Source organism: Tenrec ecaudatus, chromosome 14 (genome assembly GCF_050624435.1).
Source record: "Tenrec ecaudatus isolate mTenEca1 chromosome 14, mTenEca1.hap1, whole genome shotgun sequence".
NCBI lineage: Eukaryota > Metazoa > Chordata > Mammalia > Afrosoricida > Tenrecidae > Tenrec > Tenrec ecaudatus.
In genome coordinates this window covers 123,795,771-123,819,879 of record NC_134543.1, presented here as the reverse complement: position 1 = coordinate 123,819,879, position 24,109 = coordinate 123,795,771, and the positions used below count along the sequence as shown (strand labels likewise).

Genomic DNA, 24,109 nt, shown 5'->3' with positions numbered 1-24,109 from the left:
AGAAACACCAACTTAACTAATCCTAGGAACCAATTCCTGAACAGAAGGAGAGAAGGCTACCTACGGGCCATGAACCATACATCATCTCCCTTTCGTGCCCTTCACAAGAGCTGATGTGAAGGAGACCCCACATTGTGTGGGGTTACCCCTTCAAGAAAGGGGAATTACCCCTTCAAGAAAGAGATGGCCATCCACTTGAGGCTATATGACATTGACACATGACTGGGGCAAATCATTGCCACCACCCCCCACCAAGGAATGAAAGGAGGAGCTTTCTGGAAATTCAAGCTGAGCCCACAAGAGGGGACCACCTACACTGTGGAGGAGACACTGGTAGTTCTGCTGGTGAGTATGGTGGGTGTTTGGGGAGAACTAACCACATATCGGGAAGAGATGCTAAACAATGAGTATAGGGAAGCTAGGGGAACAATGGACCAGATTTTAGGTACCTGGATAGACACTACTAATTTGTTTCTACCCAACCTGTGGTGGACCACACCATGGACCAAGCATCACGATGATCATGGAAGCTGACCTGGCATGGAGGAGGGCACAATGCAGGGGCTACACCAGAAGGACTTAACCCAGAGGCCACGCTGCATGAACTGAACCCTACCTCAAAACTTCCCGCACCCTTGAACTGAGGGCTGGGTACTCGGATGGGAGAGGAAGCGGAGTGTGCCCGCCCTACGATTGTACAAGTGCCAGTCGTCGGACCTGGGGGAAGCCCCGGCTTGGTGGGTATCTGGTGGAAAGGGCCCTAGGATCACCATGCATGTAGTGTCTCAGTGCCCACCCTGCAGTGACTCGACAGGTGGGGATCCACTGAACAGGAGGGATCAACACTTTGGGGAGTGGGTCCAGGAAGACCCCACAGGCATCAACCCCCATGCTTAGGGTCAACAGAGCCCAATCAGATGAGAGATCAAACGGTGTGGGGCAAAAGCTCGTGGGATGTGGCTCAAGGTGAAACTGTGCTCGCATAGAGTCTTCATCCCGACAGTATTTGGAGTGGTGTGTCACTGTAAAATTGACGATGTTAACAGTGCAGTCGACACATACCCCAGCAGGTGTTTTGACAATGCTGGACTTCTTATTTACGTCGGTTTCTGCTTTCCTGCTTGTAGATTGCTTTTTTTAATTTTAATGTCCTTTTGTGCCTTTACGAGCCAGCCCTGTGCTTAGGACAGGCCTCCAAAACTGAGAGGGAGATTACTGTACATCCTTCCTCAAGCCCCCTGCTACAGCTGAGCTCAGGGGAGCAGGGATGTAGCTTGCTTTTTTGTGAGTTTTCTTTTCTTTTCTTTTCTTTTTGGGCGTGAGTACTCTGATTGTTTGGCTGCTGATTGGCCCGTGGCTCTACAGATGCAGTTATTGTTACAGGGTTGACCGCCAAAGTCCACCGGAGACGTGCAAGCCCATGGAAAAGCAGATGGAGCCTGGGCTCCCACTTAACTCTAGCCCCAATTCAAGAACACTTAGCTCTGACCACATGGCCCTGCTCTATATGCACCTTCATAAAAGGATCACAGAAGATAAGGGTGGTACAGAAAAGTGCGGTAAAGGAAAGAGATGGTACCCAGCTCTCAAGTAGAATAGTGTCAGGGGTCTTGTGTTTGCCAGGGTTCTCTAGAGAAACAAAAGTAGGACACTTATGATTACATATATATAAATATACACACACATGCAGGGTTATATATAATATATATATTATATGATAGTTAATTAGTCCAAACAGTAGTACAGGACTCAGTTCAACTCACTTTCGTGGAACAGTTAATGTACTGAAGGTCCTTCAACTCACTTGGGCTGCTGGTCCAAGGCCAAGGTAGCAGACAGTGGAGTCTGCCCTCAGGCAAGACAAGCCGGATGGGACAGCAAGGACAGGAAGATGGGAAGGTGAGGCAAAGTCGAGGCCAGTAGCGCAGGACGAAAGCTAAGTGGTCCTGCTGAATCCTCAAGAAGCTTGGCGAAGCAGGTCCTGTTGGAACCTCAAGCTCTGGAGCTCGAGGATCCATGACATCTAGTGCAGTGCACAGTTGAGGCAAAGGACTAGCCCAATCACCAGGGAGAGAGAGGGATGGGGGCCGGCCTTGGAAAGCCATTTATCATGTTGCCCTCCAAACAAGCTGCAACCTGATTAAACCCCACCCACGTGTTCCTATGGAAGCCTAGTTGGCACAATAAACCTAACTATCATAGGTCGTAAAGGCTTGTATTACCAGCAGCCATCTAAGCAAGGAGAAGTACACCAGCTTGTGTGATCCAAAGATGATGATTAAAAATTCAAATATGAGGGAAAACATACTACTATGGTGAAAGGAAAAATATCAGCGCTAAGATTATGAACAACCAATCTGTAGAAGGTTACGGAGGACAGTGGGGACCCAAAGCCCATCTGCAGAGCATCTGCTGAGACTGAACCACTGGCAGATCCACTCCAGCCACAGGCAAGAGTCTTAAACAGCCCTGCCATCGGGCAGAGACTATTGTAATGTTGAATATGCTGAATCAAACTCGTGACTTGGCCAGATGACCTCCCTATAGACCAATGGTTCACAATTTGGGGGTCATGACCCCTTTGGGGGTCAAATTACCCTTTCACAGGTGTCGCCCAAGTCATAACAGCAGCAAAATTACAGTTATGAAATAGCAACAAAAATAATTTTATGGTTGGGGGGTCACTACAGCATGAGAAACTGTATTAAAGGGTCAAGACCCAACCTGAGTTGGTTCTGTGTGAAAGTATCTCTTCCTTGTTCTATGACAGATATTTATTCCGTGGCTTTCGGCATGTTGATGAGAGTCTTAGCTTTCTTACTCATTATTTGTATTTTGGTCTTTAAATTATTATTATGATTTTATCCTTACCATCTTATTTTGAATTTGAATTTTATTGTTTTTGTGAGGCTTCCTAGTTTGTGACCCACAGGTGGAGTGGATGCCTAGTGATAATAACTGACACAGGGATGATAGGGATGCAGGGGTGGGGCGATGGGTAGGGAAGGGGGATTTTAGGAGTGGGAAATGAAGACGGAAGGGGAAGAGCACTAGAACTGACTGATTGCCCAACTCACTTTAAAGGTGATTTAACCATGGGGGTGGGGGGTTTTCTAAAATTGATATGGTAATGATTGTAGAACTCTCCTTGATATGAGTGAATGATTGAATTATTTAAGTGTATGCTATGTGAATTATGTGCCAATAAAACTGTTCAAAAAAGAAACATACACAACCATACCAATGTATGTATGCAGGTGTACGCCTGTAGGACTTCCCTCATTTATTTAGAATATATATTTACCTACTTATAAATTATTGTTAGGTATTACTGCTGCTGCACGACTGTCCAAGGGAGCTTCAAAAAATTCATAGAAATAAAAAAAGACCAGGTATACTGGAAGGATAAAGACTGATGTGGTTCCTGAAAACCTTTTAGTCACCATTTGTGTGAGTCTGGGTACTTTAGAGAAACAAATCCACAGAAACCTCATGTATAAGAGAGAGTTTTATATAAAAGTTAAGTGTGCATCAAGAAAACATCCCAACCCAGTGCTGCCCAAGCCCACAAGTCCAACATTAACCCATAAATGTCCAACACCAATCCATATGTTCAACACCAATCCATATGTCCAACACCAATCCATATGTCCAACACCAATCCATATGTCCAACACCAATCCATATGTCCAACACCAATCCATAAAGTCCTCCTCCATCTCACAAAACAGACGCAATGATTCCAACTGCAGGAGGAAAGCTGAATCAGTGAATGTATGAACATCTCAGTGCTAGCAGGCACCTCCACACGGCTGCTCCAGAACCCAGGGCTGCATCGGGGTAGGTTCATGCGGCATCTCCTCAGGGAGGTCTTGCAGGAAGTGAGCCTTGCCAGCTGAATCAGGGAACTGGCTAAGGCAGCTGCACCCTGGTCCGACCATCAGAGAGCAAGAGACCTGAGAACTCGAAAGGCGAGACTCCTGGAGCCATTATCTCTCTGCCCTTCAGTTAACCCCACATGTGCTTATGGGCCAAGTTGGCACAATAAACTATCTCACCATTCAAGTCTGAAACTGATCTCACCCCCTGCGTTAGAAGATCAAAAGGACAGTGTTCCCCAAGGACAAAGTTTAGAGGGTTAGGAAAGAAAGAGAAATGGAAGCAGGAAACACAGGGAGGAAGTGGGATAAGTGAGGGTAAACTGAAGGGATTGCAATGCATGAGTTGAAGCAAAATGTGTATGAAATGTTACATGTGAAACTGATGATCTGAGCAGTGAACCTTCTCCAAATTTTCAAGAAAAATTTAAAAAATGTTTAATGCAGGAGTCCTGGTGGCTCAGTGGGCGAAGTGTTGGGCTGCTGACCCCAGCTCTGGTGGTCCCAGCCCACCGGCCACTCCACGGAGAACGATAGGACTGTCTACTCCCATAAAGACTTACAGGCTGAGACACTCTGTGGAAGAGATCCACTCTGCCCTGTAGGGTTGGAATTGACGCAATGGCAGTGGTTTTTATTTTATTCTGTATTTAAAAGACTCAAGCCCGGGCCTCACTTCTGACCAATTAAACCAGAAACCCAGGAAGTAGATATATATATTAAAGAATTCAAAATAAAACAGCACACTCTCAGTCCGTGGGAAAATAGAATGAGAAGTTAATGGAATTTCCCCAGGATTTTGAGGCTCCCTTATGTATGAATCACATTTACATAGAATTTTCAGTGACTGATTTTTTTGGAAGTAGATGATTAGGTCTGTTTTTGAAGGCCCTTTTGGGTGAACCCCACACTAATCTTTTGGTTAGTGCCAAGTACCTTAGCTGTTTGCACTTCTTAGGCACGCCTATAGTCCATTATGAAAAGAGAAAAGTAGTATAGAAATTTATTAAATGATTCTATGTATTATACACAGTGTAACAGGCTTTTAATATATGATCTTTTAATCCTTAATGTATTAGTCTGGAAGACTAGAGAAACAAATTCATAAACACTCATAAGCATAAGAAAAGAGTTTTATATACAAGAGCAATTGAATATTGAGAAAACATCCGAGCCCAGTCCAAATCAAGTCCATAAGTCCAATATTAACTCATATGTCCAAAACCAATCTATAAATTCCTCTTCAGACTTATGCAACACATGCGGTGATGCCGAATGCAGGAAGATCACAGGCCAGTGGGTGGAAAGTCTTGTGGAGCCAGTGGAATGTAAGCATCTCAGCACTGGCGTGGGTCTCCATGTGGCACCTCCAGCTGCAGGGCCCTCGCGTAGCTCCTTGTCAACAGGAATGTCTCACAGGGAGTGTGTGTGTGTGTGTGTGTGTGTGTGTGTGTGTGTGTGTGTGCCACCCCCAGCGTGCTAGTTATCTCCATAGCACCCCCAAAAGAGGTCATGAAGCTGCGACCTGATTGACAGGCTAACCTCCACCCATTCACAAGTTGACACCAGATTATGTAACTTCCACACTTACAAAAATTGGGCGGGCTTGGGAAGATTGTCCTCTCTACAAATAAAGAATTAAGGGGTGACAGTTCACATCCACTTGGAAGTATTTCTACTTAGAAAATAACATCCAGGAGACCCGTATGGAGGGGGTCTACTTGGTAACACTCAGCATCGCCAAGAGTTGGAGTTGAGTTGACAGCAACGGGGTTGTCATCTTCTTATTTGGGTGTCAAGACACAGCGAGTAATTGGCAAGGACCAGATCTGAAACCCACGTCGCTTTGATTTTGCGTATCAGCTATTCTTTAAAACAGAATATCCTATCCACCAGCAGCACTTTCACAGTGGCTAAAAAGCACACCTACTCACCATGTGTAGACCGAGCACTGCCTTTTTGACGGATGGCTGTTGGAAACGGGCTCTGCGGTAGTGTTCTGGTTCTGATGTCATGAGCTAGCTCGTATTTCTGCCTCGCCAGCTGTAGGGTGGATGGAAAGGATTATCATCTCTTTGATAAAGGCCTCTGCTAACCTAAGAAGGGATGCAGACCAAAGCTTCCTCTCCACTCAGACTCTCTCTAATGCTGCAGTTCTCAACCTGCCTAATGCCATGACCCGCTCATATAGTGCCTCTTGTTGCCTTGACTGCCAGCCATAAAATTATTTTCATGGCTACTTCATCCTTGTAGTTCTGCTACTGTTATGAATCATAATGCAAATATCTGATAGGCAGGATGTATTTTCATTGTTACAAATTGAACATAATTAAAGCATAGTGGTTCATCACAAAAACAATATGTCCTAATATATCATGAAACATTTATTGCTAATGACAAATAAATGAAATTTTGTCTAGAAGCATGGTGTAGCATGGGTAACAGTCTTCATGCTGGGTACTCATATGTGGGCGTATCTGCATGTGGGCGACCCGCCTGGAGATGGATAGAGGAGCGGTGTCCCGGTTCTTAAGACCATTGGACATATGTGTTTTCTGATGGTCTTAGGTGACCTCTGTGTTCCACCCCCAAAGGGGTGGTGACCCACAGGCTGAGAACTGCTGCGATACAAAGCTTATCTCCTTTACTTCATAAAGCGTTATCCTTCTTGATACTAGCTCTCTTGTCTCTCCTTTGGTCTTGATTGAATTAATGGATTTTAGAAAGGAACACCACACGTCTTATCGAATTCTAAAACAATTGGGTCAACAGAACTGAATATTTACAAATCCTGATGTCCCAAGATTTTTTTTCATGGGCCCAGGTTATTTTATGGACATGTTAGACCAAGGTAATAATGATGATGAAATTCTGCTCCTAATACGGCTTTTTGCCTATTTCCTTTCTTTTCTCTTTTTCGCACTGGATTTTTGAAACTCAAAAACAACAAGAAAAACAAAAAACTTAGCCCCCCTGGAGTTGATTCTGACTCGTGGTGTCTTGTGTGTGCCAGAGAAGACTTCTTCTCGTCACGTTTCTTATCCTTTACTAAAAAAAAAAAAAAAAAATCCTTTTACTGTTCTTGAGAATATACCTAGCAACACTTGCACCAGTGAAATCATTTCTCCCTTTGTTGTGTACAATTCAGTGACACGACGACATGCTTTGATGCATTGTGCAGCCAGTCAGACCCTCCTTTTAGGAATTGTTCCATCCCCAATTTACATACACTCACGACCCCCTAAGATTCCTGTCTCATCTTCTGACTTGCTGCTGTCACCCTGACCCCATATGGAAGGATGCAAGCGAAAGTTATTTTCACTAAAAACTCACAATTCCAGGTCAACTCATAGGCCCTCTATCAGGACAGAGTGGAACAGGCCCTGTGGGTTTCCAGACTATAACTCTTCCTGAGAATCGGCTCATCTTTGCAGGTAATACCCCAAGGAGAAGCCTGTATGCCACCAAGGCTCCTTTATGTTTTACTAGTTAAACTAAACTAATATTTGGTTTTAACAAGTTGTGCAGGGTTTTATTTTTACTTTAAGTTTGAAAGATTACTTTAGGGCAATGATTTTATTTTTTAAGTTTGCTTTTTGTTTTATGTTATTTTTAAAATTTAAATTAAAATAGATCATTTTATTCGGGGCTCTTACATATATTGCACAAGCACATCTGTTATCACAAGTGGACATGTACAATTGTTGGCATCAGCAGTTTCTAAACATTATCTTTCTTCTTGAGCCCTTTGGTATCAGATCCTCTTTTCCCCCCTCCCCCACCCTGCCACCCTGCAAACCCTTAATATAGTATGCATTGTTATTATTATGTAAACACATATTACACCACCCATTCTATCCCTTCACCTACTGTCCTGGTATTCGCCCCCTTTGGGCATGGGTGGGTTATTCCACCATCATTGTTATCCATTCCCCCTTCCCCCACTTTCTCCCCCTTCCCTTCCCTATCCTCCTGTAATCATTGCTCCCATTACTGTTTCTGAGGGGGGTTGCTTTTTCCTGAATTCCATATGTTAGAATCTTCTCTGTGACACCATCTGTCCATTGATCTAGTGGGGATTTCGAGAGTGAACTGAGATCGTAATAGTGGCGGGGGGGGGGGGGAAGAAAGATGAAAGAACTAGAGGAATGTTGTGGGTTTTGTCGGTGCTGACCTGCCTCCTGGATGCATTTTCTCCTCTGCGCAGCACCTCTGCACAGGGACATCCAATTATCCATGGGTGGGCTCTTGGTCTCCAGCTTGACCTTTCCATCACCCCAATGAGGTTGTTTAGCTTTGGAATTCTGATGTCTGTTCCCACCGACACCTCATGATCACACATGTTGGGGTGCTTCTTCCATGAGGGCTTTGTTGCTTTCCTGTGAGATGGTCCCTTGTTGGGCTTTAAGCTTTTAAGACCTCAGATGCTATATCTTTTAATAGCCAGGCACCATCTGCTTTCTTCACATTTGCTTATGCACCTTGTTTGTCTTCAGCAATCCTGTCAGGGTGGTGGGCATCACCCAATGCCACATTATTATAACAAAATGTTCTTGTGTTGAGGGAATACATTAGAGGCCCAGAATCCATCCATTGCCTCAATGTATAGCCATATAAATATATGTACATAGGCCAATGCCCTTATTGCTATCCATTAATATATTTACATATGTATACCTCTATGTTTGTACCTCTATAAATAGTCTTACTTCCTAGTTCTTTCCTCTATTTCCTTTTACCTTCATCCTGTCCCACTATATGCTCGGCCCTTGTTTGCTTCTCAGTAATCCCTCCCGCTATATTATAGCAGCTCCCACACTATTAGGATTTCTACTCCCCCCTCGTGGTTGATTTTAGATCCCTAGTTGTTCCCCTGTCTGTAACTCTGTTTGTTCAATGCTTCCTTCCCCCACCTCGTCCTCCCACCAAGTCCCTTGGAAACCATTGGTCCCATTTCTTTCTCCTCGGGCTTGCTTCTCATGCCTATCTAATATAGATAGACATAACAGAACCAATGAAGACTAACCAACCAACAAGGAAGAAAGAAAGAAAGAAAGAAAGAAAGAAAGAAAGAAAGAAAGAAAGACCTATACATAGTTCCTGCTCAGTCCGCTGACCTTTTTGACTATCTCCCCACTGCTCCTGTGGGGCTCTGGGCACTTCCCCTCCGAGTCTGAAGTTTATTTTCAGGGGTCCTCCGGAGCTTCATGACCTATCTCCCATTGTTGGTCTGTTATGCTCCATCTTGTTCCACCTCACTGGAGGGGTGGAGACCAGGCTCATCCCCCCTGCTGTGTTCCCAATATTGTCCTTTGTAGCGGTATACTCCCCTACGGTGACATCATGTCTTGAGCTGTTGTCTGCCCTACAGTCCACTTGCCTGAGCTGCTCTGAGCAGGGATGCTGTCCTCAGGACCTGGTGTGCCAGAGTGGGTCTAGTACCTCACTCATTCTTTCTCAGTTTGCTCTCAGGTGGGCAGGATGCACCGTCTTCTCCCCAGGCTGTAGCTTCAGTGATGGACCTTCCGGGGAGGGGTTCAGCATAGCTCAGATTGGGCCCAGCCAGGAGCCCTCTCTGTTTAATAGGTGGCCCCGTGCCATCGCATTGCTCTCAAAGCTTGGCTCGCCGTGATGCTGTCTGCATCCTCACTCCTTTTCCTGTGGAGACATGAACACTATCCTCCCCGTGGGTGGATTAGTGCCCTGCTCCCCACCGCCCCCAATACCTTGCCTACCCACCCTCTCTTTCCCCCTTCTTTATGTTGATATGCTGTATGCATCATTGGGCTTGGTCTGTCCCCCAGGGCAATGATTTTAGAGTGTCATCCATCTCCCACAGCTCCAGAAAGTCTGGAGTTAAGAGAGTTTGAAATTCTGTTCTGCACTTCCCCCCTATGAATCAGGATTTGTTTATAGAACTGTTCATTGAAATATTTGTAATGGTAGCCAGACACCAGTCAGCCCTTTGGATGGCGAGGTAAAGGAAGCAGTTAACCACACAGTCCAAATCCTGCTATTCCTGAGTCTTTTTCATCCTCTATTGCTCCAGGTGAATAAAGACCAATTGTTCTGCCTTGGTTGCGTATTTGCAGGCTTTTGAGACTCCAGGCATAAGACAAGGAACTAAGAGGTAGAACAGAAGCCCCAAACACAAGATTAGGCCAAATGAACTGGGATGCCCTATCTAAACCTCCAAAAAAGAGAGAGAAAGAAACAAAGCCCATGAGCTGTTTCGTTGTATATCAGCACCCATTCTTTTGCTGTTATTGTTGTGAGTGTATCTATCACACAACTTTTCTCACTTCGACTTCTTACAGCGGAACAACTTGTTGGAAACAATGACAATAATCGACAGTGTAACCCTCTCCTTAATCAATGCAATTTCCCTTCCAGCACGTGCTATCGACACTTTTTGGTTATTCAGAGTAAAATTGTTGCCCAACGTCTTGAAGACACTGAAGTACATGGCTGTAACAATATGCAGGTAAAATATGTAAATTTAAAATGCATATTTTCTATATCATTGCCTTACATATGAAACGGTATGAGGATGTAGAGAAACTAGCAGTCGCATCTATTTCTGGTGGGAAAAAATGGTACAACCACTCTGAAAAAGAGATCAACAGTTTCTGAAAAGGTTTTCTATCCTTCTCTGAAATAAATATAAGCAATGGCTTTAGGCCAAGTGAAATAAATGACAGAAATGTTATAAATACAGGAGGGTGAAATTCTCCCTGTGCTTCCCATCCAGCAGGATGGTGTTCCATGGAAGTAGACTCACAGATATATACATATACATGTAGGCTTCAAAGATTTATGGAAAAATGGAATTATGCTGTGCATACATTCATGGATGCAGTAGGGCATATAGGGGGCAAAAATAAAAACAAACAAAAAACTTTCTGTGACTCATGGTGACCCTCTAAGACAGGGTAGGACTCTTGCTGAGATTCCAAACTGTAACTCTCTCTTTCTTTTTAAAATTCTTTTATTGGGGGCTCTTACAACATCCATCTATCCATCGTGTCAAGAACATGTGTACATACATTTCCATCATCATTTGAAAAACATGTTCTTTCTACTTGCAAAACTAACTCTTTATGGGAGTAGTAAGCCTCATCGTGCTCCGGCAGAGTGGCTGGTGGTTTCAAACTGCTAACCTCATGGTTAACAGCTCAAGGCATAACCAAAGGTATGTAACCATTCTTAGACCTAACCAAACACCCCTTGAATGAATGAATTACTAGGTCTAAGCATTCAGGATCATGAGCTAGGGGTCCACCAAGGTCAATTAGCATAACATAGGGTTCCCCCCCCCCTTATATCGTTGTTTATTGGCAGTGAGCTGGAAAGGGCGATGGAGTTAGCATACACAGACAATACCGCACACCATGGTCACAAGGGCGGCGAGAGTGAGAGTAAAGAGTGGCCTGGAGCCCAGGGGGTGCTCTCCCATCGAGAGGTGGGCTTGGGCGGGGGCGGGGGGCCTGGAGTATTGAGGGGGCAGCCTCCACCACCTCCATTTAGCAGGCGTGCTTAGAGACGAAGAGGGACTTGCTGGCTGCAGCCCAGCCTGACTGCTTGGAGCGTACTTCTCTTGGCAGGAGAGGCTGTCAATGGGCTCCTCCTGGGCCGCCTTCAGGTTCTCCTTCCTTCCTGCCACCCCAGGCGTTTCAGGAAGATGCCTGCAGGGCTCGCCCGCAGGAGAAGGTCAGGGCCCATGGCTTCAGCGGCTTCAGCAGGGGACACTTGTTGATGGCGTTGAGGTTGATGGACGCCTGTGACCCCGGTAACAGTAGGGGGCACTGCGCGATGCAGCAGTTGTCATGGCAATCTCCTGGTGCGACAACTTCTGTGTGCAGGCATGGCCGGGGGTGACCATATTGGTCTTGAGCAAGGTGCCTTCCAGGTAGACGTGGCGGTCACTCAGGGCCTTGTAGACGGCAGCCAGCACCTTCTCAGTGACATACTGGGCGCGCTTCAGGTCATGGTCGCGGTCGGGGAGGATCTCCGGCTCCACAATGGGCACGATGCCATTCTGGCACAATGGGCCAGCACGTTGGCATTTTCCATGATGGCGAGGGCTGAAGGGGTATGTTCGCCCATCTTCAGCACACAGCGCTGCTGGCAAAGTCAGCTCCATCTTTCCTGTACTGGGCACAGCGCTCAGACAGCTCGTCCAGCCCTTGGGTGGTGGTCTTGCCCTTCATTCCTGCCAGGGGAACCACACCCTTGTCGACCTTGATGCTCACGATCCCGCCCTTGGATTTGATAACTTGGGGGAAGGTGTGCCCATCGTCTGCCTTGTGCTAGAGTCTCAAGGAAGAGGATGACACCCCCAAATGCAGGGGTTCACCCGGTTGTCAGCGGTCAGCAGCAGCTGGCGGTAGAAGCAGCGATTCTCCCCGGTGTTCTCGGTCCCAATGTACTGCAGCCGGTTGGCAATGCTTCTGGTGGACTCGTCTGCAGCCAGGATGCCCTTGCCCAGAGCCACAATGTGATGGGCAATGTCCGACAGCTCCTTCTTCTGCTCTGGGGTGAGCGCTGGGTATGGGTAGGGCATGGTGGCAAGTTCCTTCCTGGAGGCTGAAGGAGCGGCAGCTGGTCGAATCAGCAGTGATCGAGTGCCCTAACACATAACACAACACAAAGACAATGCTTTGTACCTTACTTTGTTACATAATGACTGAGGTCTTAAAACTTGAGAGTAGCCATTTAAGATGCACCTGTTGATCTTTCTGTGTCCAGAGGATAGAGGAGTGAAGAAAATTGAAGACACATGGAAACAATGAAGCCAATGTACTAATGGGTCATGTGAGTATCAGTATTCATGATCCTGCCAGCAGAAGAACTAGCTGGTGCCCCCTGCCTGGTTACCACCACCAACTGCTTCGAAAGGATCAATTTAGAAGGTCTTGGAGAGTGGGAGAAAAATGTGGAACAAAATTCAAAACTACACACACACACACACACACACACACACACACACCAGGCTTACTGGTCTCATAGAGATTTGTGGAACCACCCAAGACTATGGACCTTAGGTCTGGAAATTAACTTACCCCAATGGTTAGGGTTTTAGCTACATAGGTCTATAAGGGAGAGGTTACAATCGTGTAAGGTTACACCTTACAATAACCAAATGTTTGGGGTAAAAAGCACCGCATTTACTCAAGGACAAAGTTTAGAAAAGTTAGGAAAGTAAGAGGGAGGGAACAGGAAACATGGAGAAAGTAGAAGCAGGGCATTGTGGGTGAGCAATTAATGACACAAACCAAAATGTGTATGAATTGTTGAAGGGAAAATTGTTTTGCTCTGTAAACCTTCACTGAATTCAAAGGGAAAAGTTAATGTTATTTTTCCATGAACTTTTTGGAGCTCCTTCATATTGCAAATTCTAGGGCAAGCACTAAGAAAGCTCCAGAAAGTATAATGGGTGTGGTAGGAGAGTAGAGAAAATGAAATGATTAAAGTCAGAGAAGGCAGAAAAAAGAATAGGGATTGAAAGTTATAAACAGAATAAAGACGTTGTGGTACATGTAAGAAGTAACCATTGAACAACATCTAAAAAACAATGATGTTTGGTGAAAGAAACCAAATGGAAAAGATGTACACTTTAGATTTTCCCTTAAATAAAGTTCTATGAAGTACAAGCATCTAAAGTAGCAGAAAGCAGATCAATTGTTCTATGGGGACCAGACAGGGGAAGCAAATAAAATCACCAAGAGGGCTCATTATCATGATGGAAATGATGGTTCATGGGTGGGTACGCATGTAAAACACACCGAATTGTGTTTTAAATAAGTTCAGTGAATTGTATATTTATTATGCTTCAACCACCTGTTCAGTCTGGGCCTGAGCTGAAGCCAAGCTGAAATAGTCCAACACAGGGTTTTGGCAAGGAGATGATTTTATTGTGACACTGATAATGCACAGAGTCAGAGGGAATAAGAGCTTCCCCTGTTTCTCCAAACAGAGAATGTTGCACATGTAGAAATAAGTACATAAACAAAGCCTACAAAAGGCACAGTGAGTGTGTTGAAACTGGGTTGGGGTGGTCCTGGTCCATAGACATCACGTCTTCTCACCTGATTGGAGGTCATCATGTTCTGAGCACTGAGACCCCTGGTGGACAGCACATTGGAGGAAGTGATTTATCTTATTTCTCCTAAGGACTCAACAGTAAATTTCAGTCTAGTTAGTTTTTTTAAAACAAGCATTTCTGTTCCCCAGCCTAAAATAACAATCTAATTATTTGTTTTAATTTTTCCTGCTAAGCAAATGAAAACAAATCATACTAAAATCATAAACTAAACTAAATATAAAATGGTTTTAATTCCTTAATTTTTTAATGAGCTTACTTGGAGAGAAAGTGATCTGTGGTTAAAAACAACAACAACAACAACCATAAAACAGTGGTCATCCCCTAATAAAATGATTTTTAACCCCCCCCCCCAAAAAAAAGTGGGCATGAAGGTCTGAATTTAAATTCACAATATACTTGTTCCATGACCTTAATGAGCTTTTCTGAATCTAAGCATCCTTTTCCTTAAATATATATTGCATCATTTAGGAATGTGATCTTTTATATACACCAGCATTTGACAAAGGGATAGATATGAACAAAGTGACCCTACAGGAGAAAGTAGGCCTGCTCCCTGTGCTCCCTAGAGCTTCCCAAACTGTCAATACTCACTGGAGCAGACAGCCTCCTCTTTCTCCCAAGCAGCAGCTTGTGGATTTCAACAGCTGACCTTGTGGTTAGCAGTCCAAGGAGTGAGCCGCTACACCATCAGTGCTCCTTAATATATCACATATTTTAATACAAGATGAAATCTAAATGTTAAACAATTCATATGTTTTAATGTTTTTTTCTTAATCGTTTTATTAGGGGCTCATACAACTCTTATCACAATCCATACATGCATCAATTGTGTAAAGCACATTTGTACATTCATTGTCCTCATCATTCTCAAAACATTTGCTCTCCACTTCGCCCCTGGCATCAGTTCCTCATTTTCCCCTCCCCCTCCCTCATGGACCCTTAATAATTTATAAATTATTATTTTGTCATATCTTACACTGTCCGACGTCTCTCTTCACCCACTTTTCTGTTGTTCGTCCCCGAGGGAGGAGGTCACATGTAGATCCTTGTAATCAGTTCCCTCTTTCCAACCGACCCTCCCTCAACCCTCCCAGTATTGTTTTAATGTTTTCAATGCTCATTTACGACATATTTTCTTTCATTGTGCCTAAGAAAGGGGGAAAATATGCTTGGCTGGCGGCGCGTTTGTTACAAAGGAAAAATCATCCTTTAAAATATATCTATTATGGTCACCCTAGGCCAGCAGCAGGGAAACATTCTGTAGTGCCCTGACTCGGCACCTGTGTCTACAACTGAATCCAATTAGCTTCCTTTTCAGACAGACTCTTAAACCTACCACCTCATCTCAGCGGGCACAATCACTTGCATGACGTCATAAATTATTCATTTAACCGATTTGCTTTCCCCACTAGAGAACGAGGAATGCAAAGAGGCACCAACCCCCGAGTCCCTAATTTCACATAGACATTGAGGTTGCCGTGCCTCACCAGAGAGAGATGAGTCGATCTCATTAGACACGGAGGTATTACTTAGAGCATGGAGTAAAATGCTGATTACCTACCTTCAATCCCGACTCTCTCTTTTTTGTATTCTGATCTGTAAAATGGGGACAAGGGTGTCTGTTTTCGGGTTTCCTTATGAATGACTCTAGTGAATATTTGTAAAGCTATGTCATGAGTATTGAAGCTAAGAAAGAAAGAAGTGATTCCAATTTCTTCAACGCTCGTGCAGCAAAATACAGTCAGGAACATCAGATGGAAGTTTCTACGAACCATTCACACTTGGATGAGTCACTACTTCGCTGGCTTGGCCTCGCTTTCTTACACAGTGGGGTGAGCATGCTTCAAGAGATACTGTGGGATAAACAAACTTCCCAATGAAGAGGGTGAAGCAACCTCAATCGCCAACTTGTCCTCCGGGTCTAATACTTTCTCGGTCGTTTTATTGTGTGTGCATCTGAATATTTCTCCTGTGCTTCGCATATACCATCAGCAGAATGATCACACGCTGCCCAAGTTATCAGGGTTCCTGTAGCCAACAGACTCAGCGAAACATTCCGTTCTGTCATGTTCTAAATGTCTCCACGTCTCTTTACCCATAAAGATGTGTAAAACAAATGTGTAATCTGCTATAGACATAAGGAGTCACTACTGCAAGTATGGCGAAAGAATTTACAGCTTGTCTATGCAAAAGTGATATCCTTTACTCCGATAATCTAGTATCAGCATTGTCAATTGGACTAAAAGAAAAGTCTGAGTAGGAAAAAATCACCCAACAGTTTATTTTGTACAAAGCAGCTCTTCGTGGTGCCCAAGGGTCCCATCAGAGGAGCAGCAGGGGGCCCAGGAGCAGCTCGCCCCAGGCCCCTAGGTGGCCCTTGCCGGCCGCCTCCACGCGCACCGCCACGCGGCGCACCTGGTCCTCCGAGAGCCCGTCGAAGCAGACGTCCTGCTCCAGGCCGGGCTCCCGGCTCCGCCGCACCACGGTCCCGCGCCGCGTGCGCGCCTGGCCCGGCGGCTGCAGGACCAGCCCGACGCGGCAGCCCACGGCGCGGGCTTCGGCGGCGCCCTGGGCCGGGCCCTCTGCGCGCAGCAGGCGGATGCGGAGCTGCCCGCGGCCCGGGCAGTACTCGGCGGCCAGGCGCACGGCGCCGCCGTCGCGGCCCAGCGTCACGGTGCCCTCGGCCTCCAGGCGCTCGGGCCGCGCCGTCGGGAGCGCGGGTGGCTCACAGGCCGGGGGCCCCGCGCGGGCGCCGCCCGCCTCGTCCTCGTCCCCGTTCCCGTCCCCGCCGGACACGGAACGGGCGCGGACGCGGGCCAGGCGGCGACTCCTGCGGGCGCGCAGCGCGCGGCTCAGCAGTCCGTCGGGGGCGCGCAGGAAGCGGCGAGCGCGGGGCGGCGGGGCGAGTGCGGCCCCGAGCGGGGGCGCGCCGCCGGGGCTCCAGGTAGGCGCGGAGCTGGGCGCGCACGCGCGGTCCAGGGGCGCGCGGGTCCTGTGTCCTTCGCGGCCGCTGGAGGTGCGCGCCCGCGGGCGGAGCGCGGCGGCGCCGGGGCCCCCGAGGAAGAGCGACTCCTTGCGGCGCGTGTGCGGGCTCTCGAGCAGCGCGCAGAAGCCGTAGGCGGTGCGCGCGCGGGGCAGGTGCGGCAGCGAGAGCGCCGCCTGCGAGCGCGGGTCCCAGTCAGTGCAGCCGGCGCCCTCGTCCGTCACCCCGTCTTCGCCCCAGGAATTTCGCACGGCAGCCGGGCCGGGGCTGGGCGCGAGTCGTGGCGGGATGCAGAACTCGGGGATGCGGTCGGGGGTGAGCACATTGGCGCACGTGGGGGTCGCAACAGCTCTGGATCTAGGAGCCCGACCCCGGAGAAGCCGCTCTCCACCCCGCAGGAGCCGCCAGGGGGCCAGGCAGAGCTGCTCCAGGCACCACATTGCGGTGCAGGTGCCCCGCTGGTGTTAAGCTGCCAGCTACTAGTAAGCGCTCCCCTGACCGGCGCAGACGGAACCCCGCCGGGCGCAGCAGTCTTGTCCACTTGCTTCTTTTTGAAGTGTTTCCTCCAGCTTGTCCTGAGGCAGTGCTCACACTATTCCAATAATTTAAAATCAATTCTTCTTCGCCCGTCCTGTGGCCACCCCGCTGGCAAACATGCTGGGACGCTGGCAGAGATGCGCAAAATGCTGGCTGCTCACCTTGGTGGCAGCGTCTACAGAACCTCGGGGCTCTTCAGGTGGTGCAATCGTTTACTGACTCGTTGAACAGGTGCACTGTAGCTCTTGCTTAGCGAGAATTAAAATCATTACCTCCTCCAGGAAATGCGGGTTGCTGTCGTCCTTTAGGCGTAAAGCCTCATGAGAGAGACCTGGGGAGTAAGTAAGCCAGTCGACTGGTCCCTCCTCACATACCAGTATTGGGTGTCCACTAGATCTCTAGCCCTTTCTCCCCCGGCTTGGCCTAGGAGAGGGGTACAGTCGCTGGAAGTTCAAAGTGCGCGCGGCGGTTAGAGCAGCCGGCCTGTAGCTTTATACTCCTGGTCCGGAACGCTAGCCAATGACTCCTCAGGCCAGCGTTGCCAGGTAACGTGACGCCACACCCTCCCCTCTGCCTCTGCCACGTGGCTGCAGCTGCTGAACAACTCCATAGGAGCTGGTGTTTTTCTCTTTCTTGCTTGAGCTAGGGGTCTTTGACAACTCTCAATAATTGTTTCCTCATGGTCCAGAGTGGGTTAAATTTTAATTACACTGCGGAGTCATTGTGCAGCTCGAGGGGCGTACAGTGAAAGCGCAGGCGCACTCTGCCTACCATTAAACTGGTGAAGACAAAATTCAGGTTTGTCTCTCTTAACAGCTTCCACCAATTCCAGCCTTTTCATTGACCAGTGTTTGAAGTTTCCTGTTCATTCTCCTGCTTTCAGTTCTGATTTGAGCTGTTGTGTCTTTCTTGGTTGTAAACTGCTACGGATGGTGGGGGGGAACCTCAGAGGCTGAACATGTTTCATATCTGGATCTGGGTGGGGTTACGGGGTGCATTCACATGTACACACATCATCTGACATTTACAGGGACTTTAGGAGAGCCTTTGTTCAGGAAGCTGGTGGGAAACCGGGCAATGATTATGGGTTATGGTTGCATAACGTCATCAATGTAATTAACATCACTAAATTGTGCCCCTGAAAAATGCTGCGTTGGCAAAGGTGTTGTATTTTACAACAATTAATTAATAAGAAGGCTAGGACACTTTATATCGGTGTAATACCTCAATGGGAGAAAAACAATCACAACACAGTTCTTAAGCGACGTGTCCTGAATTAGGATTTGGAAAATAAGCTACTGTGAGTTTACATCTGGGCTCCTGGAATTATGGTTGTGAGGGAGCCTGAACAAACCTGGTCTTCCTACCCTGTGTGCACTTTCCTCTTCAAAGCGGATCTGTGCTTCTTTACAAGAGCTCAGGCTGAAAGGGTGCTGAGCTTTCTTGTGTTCTGTCGAAGCAATTGCCTTGAAAATTAACTGTTTCTCCAAATGGTGTTCAATAAATTAAACTGAATTCATGGGCAGGTGATGTCTGCAGGGGGCATGTACATTTTGAGTTTGGGATACACACACACTGATACTGCACCATAAGGTTTTCACATAGTACCTAGTATTACCACAGAAACTGCAGTGTCGGATCACCCTCATTTTACATGGGGAAAACTGAGTTTCAGAGCTCAAGTAATTTATCCAAGGTCATACGGTGATGAAAAATGGGTGAAATGATACGTAGTGATGGTATACCTGAGCTTGGGGGAGGTTCAATGAAAACAATAATTAAAAACACTTAGCACTGTGCCTAGAACATCATTAGGCACCTTCCTGTTTGGTTTCAACTTGGTAATGACTTTATATCCCAAAGAGTGAAATATGGCATGGTCCTGGGCCGTCCTGACCACTGTTGTTATATTTGAACCCATCGCTGCAGATACTGTGTCAATCCCTTTCACTGAGGGTCTTCTTTCCCGCTGATTCTGGATTTTACTAGGCATGATGTTCTTCTCCGGAGGCTTATCCCTCCTGATAACATGTTCAAAGTAAGTGAAATGGAATGTTGCTATCCTCACTTCTAAAGATCATTCTTCCAAGACGGATTTCTGATACTTAATAATTTAATATCTTTGCCAGGACCAGCCAGAATTCAAAGGTATGAAGTGCTAAATATATAGTAGCCGTGATAATTATTATTAATCAAGCTAGAAGGCACATCGAGAAGAAAGCACGAGCTTAATAGTTTATTCATTAATTCAAACAATATTTACTGAATGCTTTCTGAGTAGCAGATCAATCCAGACTTTCTAAGATTTTATCCATTATGTACCTCAGTCAGAAGTGGGGGAAATGATAATGGAGTATTTGAACTCCATCTGGCTGAAGTAGAAGATAGAGACTTTCCTGAGCGCATTATACATTTAGAATGGTGGGTCCAAAGAGATGCTTGACTAGCTTACTCCTTGGTCTTTATCGCTCCTCCAATGTGGATGACATTTCTGGGTCAGGCCTAGACCTCATAGGAGAATGATTACTAAGTGATTAGCAAGGTCATGTGTATTTGCTTTGACTCAGCTCTTCTCAGGAGACAGAGCCCAGAGAGCCCTAGGTTAAAATAGTGGCCAGAGGCCAGATGGAAGTAGACGGGCTGAAGGTTGGGTGGGTTTGTCTACCTTTGACGTGGGGCAAGAAGGAACCCCAAACACCAAGGCAAGAGGAATGATGTAGAGGTGAAGAAATAGAGACTATGGAGTGTATCTATCTTGGGTTCAAATTGTTATCCAGTTTGTTAATGAATTGTTCTGAGAGCCCAGGTTGTAAAATGCGGGTCATTAAAAATACCTTCCATATAGCAATGTTGTGTGAAAAACACATGCGTGAAAATACCTGGGGCATGAGAAATGTGGACTAACTAGTAGTTGTTTCTGTTGTGACATAGATGTACTTGACCAGGGAATAGCTTTAAAGATGGATTCCTTTAAAAATGCTTCTCTGCCAGGTCACACAAAGCAGCTTGGCTTTGTTTTCATCAACCAGCCACCTTCGTCAACACCATCGCAGAGCATTTCCTGTACAAGAGTTTTGGAAAACACCAGGGATGGGCTCTCTTTGGGGGCCTGGGTGGTCACCTGTGACCACATTAAGCCTTGTGTTTTACTTTCCTCAAAAGCATGTGTCACCCATGTGAGGATGGTGTAATCGGGTCAGAGCACGAGCCTGGCACATACTTCTCTACTCAGAGGAAGTCCGTGGCAGTTTGGAGCTCAGGGCTGGGAACATTCAGTGATGGAGGTAGAAAACAGTTCTGGGGAGCAAGCATAAACAGATTCCACACCAGCCAGAACAGAGGTGCTCTCAGAAGAAGGCGATTCAACACTGGAAAAGCTCTTTCGCTCTCTAGAAATGGGGCTGGGTTTGAAGGAAAGCCAGAAGACAGTATGTAACCATGACAATGCAGGTGCTCTGCCTTAGCCATCCCCTTCAACACTAATAGTGTGCCGGGTATTGAGGGGTGGGGGTGGGGCACTAACCAGGGAATTCGTTCTGGCAGTCACCAACTCATTGGGAAACTGTAGAGAAGTGTTTCAGTTCTCTCTGGGACCCGGTGTCTCGTGTCTCCCCTTGTCACATGAGGAGGTTGGACTAACCATGCGATCTTTCTGTTTCCCTCTTGCTGTGACATCCTGTAATCTACTCTCACACTCTCCCACCCCCAATTAATCTTTCTATTTTCATACTGTCATGGTACATTAGTTTGCGCACCCTTTCTTACTTTGGGATTTTTTTTTTTTGCAGTGTTAGGGGATTGAGTGTGGGAGTGGGCTAAGACGTGTTAGAAATTTTTTTAAGCAAGCGATTTTAATGTTTAAAAAGTATCCCTAATGTTGACTTCTGTTTTGAACAGAAAGATGACCTGTCACCCATCTGTTTTTATTACTCAATCCCTCATTGTAGTTTAGTTTTGTAATAGTTTTTGTCACTCTGTCTTTAGTCTCAAGTTAGGATGTGTGCCAGAACCAGAGCTGCTAGAAATACATCCTCTCCGCTAATCTTTGTATCCACACCCTTCTTGTACAAGGAGGCTCCGAAAACTTTGTGGAAGACCAAATGAAAAGATCATAGCATAATACAGGGTGGTACTTGAGTGCTGTTTTCTAACAGTTTGTTTGAAATTGGGGCTGTGCATTTCTAAGCACTTCAAAAAGTGTGAACGATGTCAGAGCATTACTCTATGTTCAAAACAACCAGTCTCTCAAAACATTCTGAAAATGCAAAATCTTAAAATAGAGAAGCTTTGGACATGCTTATCTCCTGAGATTGGGACTAAGACACAGATGACTTCTCTTAACACACATACTGAGCATGATCCTGGATAGTGCAGTCAGACAAGACAGGAAATAAAAGGTGTACAGACTGGGACCAAAACAAAACTCAAACACACTGCCATCGAGTCAGTGCTGGCTCACAGTATCCCTACAGGACAGGGTGGAACTGCCCATGAGTTTCTGAGACTGTAATTCTTTATGGGAGTAGAAGGCTTCATCTTTCTCTCCGCAGATTGGGAAACACATAAAACTGCCTTTGTTTGAAAGTGCCATGATTCTCTAGGTAGAAAATCTCAAAGATCTCACACACACAAAAAACAAAACAAAAAACCCTCTTGGGATTAATAAACAACTATAGCAAGGTTGTAGGATACAATGTTAATAAACAAAAGTCAATTGCTTTCCTCATACCAGTAATAAACAACTGGAATTGGAAATAAAAAGCACAGCACCATTTACATTGTTATAAATGGGAACCACTGAATTGATTTCCACTCAGAGACTCTATGCGACAGAGTAGAACTGCCCATAGGGTCTTACTGGCTGTAATCTGCCAGCTCTTTCTCCTCCTGTGATTGGGTGTAAATTTGCAGTTAGTCACCAAGTGCTTAATCATTGTGCCACTAGGACTCTTCATTCACATTTAGCTACCCCCCCTACCCCCCAAGAGAAAGGCATGAATCTAATAGAACTTGTACAAGGCTGTAAGGGGAAAACTAAAGAATCTTGATGAGCGAAATCAAAGATGACATAAATGGATAGACTCTAGTTCACGGCTCATGGTTAAGAAGACTCAATATCAAGGTGCCAGTCCTTCCCAACTTGGTCTACGGAATCAATGCAACGCGAAACAAAAGGCCAGCAAGTTATTTTGTGGGTAACAACAAACTGATTCTAATGTTTATATGGAAAGGCCAAAGGCCTGTAATAGTCAGCACCACATTGAAGAACAAGGCACTACTTGATTCTAAGACTTAAGATAAAGGTATAATGATCAAGACAGTGTGACATAGGCAAAGGAATAGATAAATATATCAGTGGGATAGAATATATCCCAGAAACAGACCCACACAAATAAAGTCAACTCATCTTTGAATATCTCATTAGGAAATTGCAAATTAGAACAATGAGATATTATTGCCTACCGACTCATGATGCTCCCATGTGCCATGGAATAGCACACTGGCTTAGCTACTCCCATGACTGATTAAGGGTGGGATTGTTGTGACCCACAAAGTTTTCATTGGCTAATTTTTGGAAAGTGATTGAGAAATCTTTCTTCTTAGTCTGTCTCAATATGCACGTTCCATTCTGTTTAACACTGCAGCAACATGAACACTTTCACTGTAAAATGGTTGATAGCTGTGTGTGTGGTAGTTACATAATCTGTTGTCAATTTGAGAATCTTAGGAGTGAAGGGGTGGAGTTTAGCCTGTCAATCAGGTCGCAGTTTGAAGACCTCATGTGGAGCTGCTAAGGAGATAAATAACTTGCTGGAAACACATGCTCAGTCCCTGCGAGACACTAGTATGGGATGGCAGCCAGAGCCTTGGAGCTGGAGAAGCCACATGGAGATCCTGCCGGCACTGAGATGCTGGATCCACAAGATCCAGCCACTGGATCCACAAGACTTTCTACCCACTGGCCTGTGATTGTCCTGCATTCAGCAGCATTGCACGTGTCTTGTGCGTCTGAAGAGGAATTTATAGTTTGGTTTTGGACATATGGGCTATTACTGGACTTATGGACTTGATCTGGACTGGGCTGCGATATTTTCTCAATATTCAATTGCTCTTGTCTATAAAGCTCTTTCTTAGATACATTAGAATGTCTATGAAAAAAAAAGAATGTCTATGAATTTGTTTCTCTAGTCTACCCATACCAATGCACCTAACGTCACAGTGCATTGTCTGGGAAATGAATCTGGGTCCCCAGCATGGCAAGGGACAATTATATTACTGAACACCAATGTAGCTATTCCTATATTAGAATGGCTAAAATCCAAAATACTCACAGTGCCATATGCTGGTGATGTTGTAGAGCAACAGAAGTTCTCACTTATTGCTGATGGAATGCAAAAAAAAAAATCCCAATATAGCCACTTTGAAAAGCAGTTTGGCAGTTTATTACCAAGTTATACATACCTTGCTCACCCACTGCCACCAAGTTGATGACTCACAGGTACCCGATAGGACAGGGTAGAACTATCAGTGTGAGTTTCCAAGATTGTGCCTGTTTATAGTAGGAAGCCCCATCTTTCTACCAAGGATCGGCTGGCAATTTTGAAC

The 24,109-nt window shown here is 45.9% G+C and overlaps 1 protein-coding gene and 2 pseudogenes across 1 annotated transcript; all 3 read right to left on the bottom strand.

Moving 5' to 3' along the window:
* Positions 1-1,145: 1,145 nt before the first annotated feature.
* On the bottom strand, positions 1,146-1,271 carry LOC142427174 (small Cajal body-specific RNA 11; annotated as a pseudogene).
* A 10,130-nt stretch (positions 1,272-11,401) lies between these two features.
* On the bottom strand, positions 11,402-12,463 carry LOC142426767 (fructose-bisphosphate aldolase A pseudogene; annotated as a pseudogene).
* A 3,842-nt stretch (positions 12,464-16,305) lies between these two features.
* Positions 16,306-17,406, bottom strand: C2CD4A (C2 calcium dependent domain containing 4A). The gene has a single exon (XM_075532134.1). It carries the CDS (start codon positions 17,404-17,406, stop codon positions 16,306-16,308), a length of 1,101 nt encoding a protein of 366 aa, XP_075388249.1.
* Between the last annotated feature and the right edge of the window lie 6,703 nt (positions 17,407-24,109).